This window comes from Carassius carassius, chromosome 7 (genome assembly GCF_963082965.1).
Source record: "Carassius carassius chromosome 7, fCarCar2.1, whole genome shotgun sequence".
Taxonomy (NCBI): Eukaryota; Metazoa; Chordata; class Actinopteri; order Cypriniformes; family Cyprinidae; genus Carassius; species Carassius carassius.
In genome coordinates this window covers 574,820-583,816 of record NC_081761.1, presented here as the reverse complement: position 1 = coordinate 583,816, position 8,997 = coordinate 574,820, and the positions used below count along the sequence as shown (strand labels likewise).

The 8,997-nt window shown below is 40.0% G+C and overlaps 1 protein-coding gene across 1 annotated transcript; it reads left to right on the top strand.

The window, feature by feature from the left end:
* The first annotated feature begins 1,315 nt into the window (after nt 1–1,315).
* LOC132143327 (uncharacterized) lies at nt 1,316–8,997 on the top strand. The gene is made up of 11 exons (XM_059553449.1): nt 1,316–1,557; nt 2,181–2,317; nt 2,674–2,791; nt 3,934–4,364; nt 4,395–4,677; nt 4,750–4,892; nt 5,582–5,705; nt 5,785–6,366; nt 7,001–7,149; nt 7,286–7,409; nt 8,424–8,997. Exons 1-11 carry the CDS (start codon nt 1,452–1,454, stop codon nt 8,807–8,809), a joined length of 2,583 nt encoding a protein of 860 aa, XP_059409432.1. The 5' UTR covers nt 1,316–1,451; the 3' UTR covers nt 8,810–8,997.

Sequence of the window (8,997 nt, the reverse complement as noted above, 5' to 3'; positions counted from 1 at the left end):
CATGCATCTGCCAAAATCATGAGATCAGGCCCTACATGGTAAAGGATGTTCAACCGCCCCCACACAACAAACTGGAGAGAATACAGAAGAAGCATTTAGGGCGATAAACTCATGTGTCCTCCTTCTGTGGAATCCATTTAGTGCATACCAGCTGCCTAGACTCATAGAAACCAACAGGGATGGAATAAATGGGCAAAAAAAATTAAAAATAAACATTATATAAATTTTCTTAGTCTTTTTTATTTATGTGGTGTGCCTTTTGTTTACCCTGCAAGGCACTGCAATAACATATTATGCATAAATTATTACATTTAAAAACATTTTCATTTATCAGTATTTTATTGTATTATACTGCTTTGGAAAAGATCAATTTTCTTAAAGAAAAAATTGATTTTTTTTTACATTTCGTTTAACCTTACAAACAGTGTAATAATTGACTATAAAGCTTATTGGGGGGGGGGCTGCTTTTCTTAAAGAAAAATATTAATTATTGAATTTTCTGCCTTGTGTGCAAAAGCAGTGTAATAAACAGCATATTATACATAAAGCCTTACATTTAAATACATTTTCATCTATCAATATTTTTACTGCATAATACTTTATTGTGAGAGGAAATTTAATTTAAAAGAGGAAATTTAAATTAATTTTTGTACTCTGTGCATTTGGTTTACCCTCAAAAGCAGTGCAATAAACAGCATATTACCTACAAAGCCACAAATATTTTTTTGCATTGCACTTATTGGGAGAGGAACAATTATCTTAAAGTAAATTTTACATTGCATGCATTTTATTTACCGTACCATTTTTTTATTAGACTGACTTACTAAATCAGTGCAATAAATAGTACAATGATGCATTATTTCATTCTATATTTTTATTGCATAACACTAAGGGACACATTTTTTTAAAGAAAACCACTGATTATTTTTCATTTGATTTTGGTGTGAAATATGTTTCAAGCTTGTTCTTGATAGGTTTTGTAAGATTCACCCCAAAGTAAAACACTTGTACAATTCAGTATGCTGCAAATGTTTTACTTTAAGAACATTATGAAACATTATGCGTTGTGCAATACTTCAGTACTAGTACTGTATGTTGTTGCATTCTGAACTTCTCTATTATCTCAAAGCTCTAGTGTTTGTCTTCCCAATCTCTGTGTGGCAGCAGAAGCTCATTCCCCATCTCGTACATCATGCTCTATTTCTCAGTGTTTGTGTGGATGTGCCTCTGCTTCATGAATCTCCAGCTAAATATAGTGATGGCAGCGTGACGCTGGAGTGTTGCGTGATGCCAGTCTATAACCTCCCTGAGGATGCAGTTGCAGAAGCACTGATCGGATAACTGTGAAGAGGAACAGATCAACAAGTTAAAGCTGACCTCTTCAACATTAAAAAAGAGATGATCTTAAAACGATCTTAATTTGTGTTTTAAATCAGCGAGTAAACAGCATCATGGATTGTTCTCAGTCTGGAAATTCAGATGCCACAATGGAGACGGATGGGAGCATGAAAACTGCGAATGATGGGACAGATGAAGGAGACAGAGAAAAACATGATGGTAAGTAATTTAAAATTCATTGGCAAATCATCTCAAATTTACCTTCTCTTAAAGGAACAGGCTCTCCCAAAAATGAAGATGTGTTCACCCTCAGGCCATCAGAGATGTAGAGGAGTTTGTTTCTTCCTCAGATTTCGATAAATGTAGCATCCCATCATTTCTTTAGCAATGGATCATCAGCAGTGAATGGGTGCCGTCAGAATGAGAGTCCAAGTAATCCACAGGAAGCATTATTATGGACTTTATTTTAACAAGGAGCAACGGTTTAAAAATAAAATCATCTTAATGCTGGATTTGTTTCAGCTTTTGTCTTCTCCAGATGTTAACTGATGGACTGGAGTGCTGAGGATTATTGTGATGTTTTTATCAGCTGTTTGGACTCTCATTCTGATGGCACCCATTCACTGCAGAGCATCCATTGATAATATACTGATGCAATAGTGCATTTCTCCAAGAAAAAAAAAACAAATCCTATTCTGGTATGGCCTGAGGGTGAACACATTTACAGCACATTTTTATTTCTGGGTGAACTATTCCTTTAAACTCTGACTGAAACCACAACACTACATCGGTATAGATTAGAACAAGAAATGCATCAGGTTTTCTCTTGTTATATTGGGCAGAAGTCATCCCTGTGCGTAAGGCATCCTGGGAGCCCAGTGTGTTTTCCACCATTGAAAAAGAGATCCATTATTTTGACGGTCATGAGATCAGCATCTGGGAGTCTCTCGATTCGTTTGGTTCTGTCATCTGGCCAGCAGTGAGACAAATACTTTATTACATATTTGAAATATATAAGCTGAAGTGTGCCATTAGTCGGAAGTTCAAATTTGTCCTGGTGTTCACTTTCATGTTTAGAGTCACTGGCTTTCTGAAGAGTGTAACACTTTCACAACAATGATCTGTTTGTTTGAGTTGCCCCAAATGTCAACTTCTGACTCGACCAGTCACGAGTTTGGGGCGGGGCTATCTAACTGACCAATAGCAAACAGGGATGGGCAGATGTAAGGAATGTTTGAGAAAGCAGAATAATGGCACAGTTCACCTTTAACCATTTGAACATTGGTTTCTGATGGATATTCATAATCATGATACATTTTCTAAATTATTATTTAGGCTTTGGCTCTGTGTCGCTACCTTGAGTCCAACCAAGTGACGGTTGACCTTGTTGACAAGGCAGTGCTAGAGATTGGCGCCGGCACGGGTCTTGTTTCCATCGTGGCCAGTCTGTTGGGTAGGTACTAAGCAGCAATGCTGGGAAAGTTACTTTTAAAAGTAATACATTACAATATCGTGTTGCTCCCTAAAAATAACTAATGACTTAATTACTTTTTATGGAAAGTAATGCGTTACGTTACATTTGGTTTACTTTTAAATCTGGGCAGGGCTTACCTGTTTGTTTATAATATAAAAAAGTTCTTCTTTTACAAATATAAAAGCCCTTTTCACCCTAAAAGTGAAGTGAATACTCCTCAGGCCGAAGGAAATGTAAATTCTCGTCTGTACAGTAGAGGGCGCCGCTCAAAATAATCACATGAAGAATATGACGCAGAAGAAGAAAGATCCACACTAATCAGAAATAACTAAAATTAAACAAATGTGTCAATTTAGCTTATTAATATGATTGAATTGGATCATTCAAAGGTCAGAAGCAAATATATTTGTTAATAAACTGGGATTAAATACATAAATTATATTTGTTTTATTTAACATATTTAATTATTGCAGGTTTGTCTAATATTCTGAGTTTGTATTTGACAGTTTTTATTGATTGTGAGGAACACTGAATGTGTTTTTGAGTAAACACATGTTCATATTTAGTCTAGAACTACAGTGAGATCATGTTCACACACAACACTCTGCACTGACTCTTGATCTCTGTCACCATGGCAACAGCAGAGCTGTCACTCAACACATGGAAACAAAGTAACTGGAGATACTGATTTGAAAAAGTAACTCAGATATTTCCTTCTAAATTAAAAAATAATGTGTTACTTTACTAGTTACTTAAAAAGTAATCTGTTTACCTAACTCGCATTACTTGTAATGCGTTAACCATTTTAATTGCTCTTGAGAAATTTTATGTTTATTGCCCCCCCCAAACTGTTAGATAAAATTTACACCCCCTGCCTCCAACACTGCCAAGCAGGAATGTCCAAACCTGTTCTTGAAGGGGTGGTGTCCTTCAGAGTTTAACCCTAAATAAGCACACCTGAACCAGCCAACCAATGACAAGAAACTTCCAGGTGAGGGTGTTGGAGCTGGTTGGATGCAAACTCTACAGGACATTGGCCCTCCAGAAGTGGGATTTGATGACATATTACAAGCCTATGGTTGTGTTGTGTATGTTTTAATACCCTTTATAATCATCCCCAGGTGCTTGGGTAACAGCAACTGACCTGCCTGAAGTCCTCGGGAACCTGGGATGCAACCAGTCCAGAAACACACGGGGCCGCTGCAGATACACTCCACAGGTGGCGGCGCTCTCTTGGGGTTATGAGCTCGACAAGACCTTCCCTCGTTCAGTCTACAGATACGACTACATATTAGCAGCCGACGTGGTCTATCAGCATGACTATCAAGCAGAATTACTAGTCACCATGCGCCACTTCTGCCAGCCGGGTACAACCCTCATATGGGCCAACAAGACCCGCTTCGATTCTGATCTTGTGTTTTTTGAGAACTTCAAAAAAACATTCAACACCATCCTGTTGGCAGACAATGGAGAGGTAAAGATTTACTCTGCCACCATGAGAGAAGAAAGTGGACTAGGATTAAAAGAGACTAAAGGGGATTCCAGAAAAGGAGTGGATGAGGATGAAATGACAAAGGAAGAGATGGATGAGGATGAAAAGACAAATGAAGAGATGAATGAAGGAAAGATCAAATGGACAGAACAAAAGTTTGTAGAACAGGTTCAAGAATATGAAAATATAGATGCAGATTTTAGAGAAGAGCAGGCTACAGGTTATGCTGATGCGGAAAACCAGGAGGATGGAAACCTGAACAATATCGAAGATGACGACGACAACACAAACCTTGAAAATGAACCTGAGTATAGTGAAGACAACAACGACGGCTGCAGTGAGATGGATTCAGCATTTCTGGAGCAGAAATCTGGTCAGTGATGTTTGTTCTAAAACACAGTTGCTTATCTAATGAATTTGTGTCTGATTTGGGCTTTTCTTTAAGATGGAAGCACAGAAGGAGAGTATATGAGATCCTGGGCACCGACTATTTACTACAGACCCGAGAAGGAAGCTTATAATTTTTTGGGCCAGGAAATTACAATTCAGGAGTCCATCGATTCTTATGGTGCTACTATATGGCCAGCGGTGAGACACTTTCAACTGCAGTATCAATGAACCATGAGAAACAAATGCACATGTGAAAAGTGTATGGGCCAGATTTACTAACAGCTTTTGCCAACGCTAACCGTCTTTTGGGGTTAAAAAAGTACTGTCAATATTTACTAAAGACACACAGTGACGAATTAGAGGTGAAAAGGCGTGGACAGTTATTTTTGCGCCTGACCTTAATGAATATGCATTTGTAGGAGTTTCCTTTTCAGACGCAAAATTTATGGGAGGAGAGTATTAAAATGAATCACACAATGCGATTTACTAACATTTGCAGTCGTCAAATTACTGGTATTAGCGCCATTATTTAACACCCAAAAAAACTAATTTTGCGCCTGAGTCGTAAATAGATAATCCACACCTGATGAACATCAGTATATACTGTTTGTTATATTGCATTGGCTGATATTTAAATGAGATGTTGCTGTGTTCTTTAATTTATGCATTGTCAGTAAATCAACTGCAGTAATTTCCACGCCCATCAGCGCTGCTTAGGGCAAATTAGCACAAGAGCACAATTCCAGTTTAGTAAATCTGGCCCTAGATCAGCGATGACATCACTTACCCAAAAACTTTGCTTTTGTGTGATGCTGCATTCAAGAAAACAGTCAAGCAAAGCAAACATGTTGTACTTCTAAAATGTGATTTGTATTGCTTCCATATAGGCACTTGCACTTTGCAGATTCTTGGAAACGCCGCAGGGTCATCAACACATTGATTTACTCGACAAATCAGTTATTGAACTTGGAGCTGGAACCGGCTTACTTTCGACTGTCATTACATCACTGGGTAAGTGTTTGGATAAGACTAGGGTACTAACCTAAATGGTTTTGTACGTTGCAAGATAATCACTGACATTGCTCTATAGGTGCCAAACTAACAGCAACGGATTTACCTGAGATACTAAGTAATCTGAGATACCACCTTAACAGGAATACAAGAGGCCGGCGGAGACACGAGCCCGTGGTTACAGAACTCCACTGGGGTCACAAGCTGGATGAGTTCTTCCCCAGATCCACACACCAGTATGATTATGTGTTGGCGACTGATGTGGTCTATCACCATGACTTCCTAGCAGAATTACTATTCACCATGCGTTACTTCTGCCAGCCGGGAACTATTCTAGTCTGGGCGGACAAGGTCCGCTATGCTTCAGATCTGGGCTTCATTGATAACTTACTTAGATATTTTGAAATAACACTCCTTGAAGAGTTGGATGATGTGAGGATTTACGTAGCAACCTGCAAGACACCAGAGCAGGGAGGTGACCAGGTTCAAGAGATGAACAAGGAAGAGGACGACAATTATGATGCTGGGGAGCATCATACAAACGAGACCAGAAACAATGCAGAGGAAGTGGAACTTCTAGAGTGTGATGATACTCAAATGCCAGATGAGACACTAGTAGACAAAGAACTCCAGGATTTGGAAAGGCCTGCAGAGGAAGAAGGTTAGGCTTGCATATTGTAGAGGCAAAATGCACTTAAATAGGTGATGTCGCACCGGAGGAGCCTTTCCATAGTTCCTAGAACTTTTCACAGAAGTTCCGGCTTTTTGGTGTGTTCAGACTGCAGGAACTAGGAATAAGTAGGAACAATTCCACATGGGGGAACTAATTTAGCTCCTAGTTCGGAATAGGGTCTAAAACAGTTCTATAGGAGCTACTAGTGATGTAAGTGTATGTTGATATGCCAAACACATACGAAACACTAGCTACCCCATAAAGTAAAAATATCTAGTCCACGAACATAGATAACAGTGATAATTGCATTTACCTGTTGTCTGCAGCATTGTCTCAACCTCGATGAGGACACTGCAAGTTGTCATAGAAGATTTAGTTTTTCAGATTTTCACTAAGGTTTCATATGCTTTTGGCCAATCAGCGTACACTTACATCACTGGTAGTTCCTATAAGACTCTTTTAGTTCCTAGAGCTAAACACATTTCTAGATCCTATGGTGTTAACGCTCCAAAAAGTGGGAACCTCCGCCAATAGTCATAGGAACTATGGAAAGCTTCCTCCAGTGCGAAAGGGGCTATGGATACCTATCTGATGGGATACGCTTCTTTTATCTTTCCCTCAGTTGTACCTGCCAACACAGAACCACCACAGCGCAGATCCTGGGCTCCCACCATCTACTCCAGTCTTGGCAAGGAGATCTACTACTTTCTGGGTCATGAAATCAAAATTCAAGAAGCCATAGGCAATTATGGCGGTGTGGTATGGCCTGCGGTGAGCATTAAATGTTCAACAGCACAGCAGTTTATCAACCAGTCATATTAGGAAGAAATTATATGTGTGCTTTGTGAGAAGGTAAAATACACAGAGTCTAATGGAGACTATGAACTCCTGGTTTTAAATGTCATAGGCATTGGCCCTTTGCCGATTCCTGGACACCCCAACAGGTCGACAGCAGATTAATCTACTTGACAAATCAATGCTGGAGCTCGGAGCAGGAACAGGCCTCGTCTCAATAGTTGCCACACTTATCGGTGAGTCTCAATAAATTTGTTACAATCAGGCCAGGCCTAGGCAAGTCCATCCTAGAGAGTTGCTGCCCTGCAGAAGTTTTGCTTCAACCCAGAAAAAAAAACTCACCTGCCTACAGCCTTAGCAATCCTGAAGACATCGAGAAGCTTGTTTGATTAGGGTTGGAGTCAAACTCTGCAGGACAGCGGCTCTCTAGATCTGAACTTGCCTACACCCTGAACCACGTTCCTGAAACCCTCAACAACAAACATTTTGCATCGTCTCACGAAGCCAGACCTTCAGACTGACAAGAAGGTCTGGGAACTTTAGCCACTTTGAATGGCCAAGGCCTGAAGTCCACATGACTGATAGGTAAAGCAACCAATCACATTCATTTTGAGTCACTTCATGTTTAGGGCTGTGGAAATGTCCCCACAATAACAATAACGGTGTGTAAAACTCTTTGACATAGTTTAAAGATTCTATGCCGTGAAATATTTAAATATTTCATAAAATCCAGTGTTTAGTTGATCCTGATAAGCGCTAATCATCACAGTTGTAAAACATGATGGCTTTCTTCTTCCATGAGGGGTTTGGACTCAAGGCATTTTTGTTTCCAGGAGGAACGTTAAAGAACATGAAACGCATATCTACTTGAAATCCTGTATGATTTAACAAATCCAATGACCACTCTGCAACTCCTGCAGTGTCCTAATTTTGTGTGTCAGACGAAGGAGATATGCAAAAAGTGTAATGTGGTTGGGGGCCTTTAGGAACGTGATTGTAAACCATTGGACTAAACTATGGGGTGTCCAATCCTGCTCCCAGTGGGCCAACGTCCTGCAGAATTCAGTTCCAACCATCCCCATCACACCTGCCTGGAGTGTCTAGTAAACCCAAAAATTAACTAGTTCAGGTGTGTTAAAATGGGATTTGAGGTGAGCTCTGCAGGATAGTAGCCCTCCAAGAGCAGAACTGGACACCCCTGGTTTAGACTAAGCTTAAGACCAAAACTAAATGGTGTCACTAATTTGTAGGTGCTAAACTGACGTCCACGGATCTGCCAGAAATCCTTGGTAATCTGAGGTGCAACTTGAACAGGAATACCAGGTGGCACTGGAGACACGAACCTCAGGTTACAGCATTGAAATGGGGCTACAAACTGGAGGAGACGTTTCCCCATTCCACGCATTATTATGATTACATCCTGGCAGCTGATGTGGTTTATCACCACAACTGCAACGCTGAGCTTCTTGACACCATGCTTCACTTCTGTCAAACAGGGACAACGATAATCCTTGCAAACAAGATCCGGCTTCCGTCAGACCTGGTATTTATTGAGAACTTTCAGAAAGCTTTTAACACCACATTACTGACAGAGCTGGATGAGGTAAGGATTTACTCAGCTACCATGAGAATCTGATGACGTGAACCTCAATGCACTGCTTTGAGAAGGCTTTCTGAGCTACACTGCTGGCACAGGTAGAGGAGGTGAAGATATGTGGCTCTGGTTCATATTTGTTTAAAGAACCAACGCCATGTTCACACTGCAGCCAATTCTAGAGAGAGTATAGTGCACTATGTGACGAAAAAGTTGTATTTCAAAAGGTT

Coding starts and splice junctions, on each gene's coding strand:
- LOC132143327 (XM_059553449.1), top strand. CDS start 1,452: ATGGATTGTTCTCAGTCTGGAAATTCAGATGCCACAATGGAGACGGAT. Junction 4,678..4,749: donor ATTTCTGGAGCAGAAATCTG/GTCAGTGATGTT, acceptor CTTTTCTTTAAG/ATGGAAGCACAGAAGGAGAG. Junction 6,367..7,000: donor AAGGCCTGCAGAGGAAGAAG/GTTAGGCTTGCA, acceptor TCTTTCCCTCAG/TTGTACCTGCCAACACAGAA.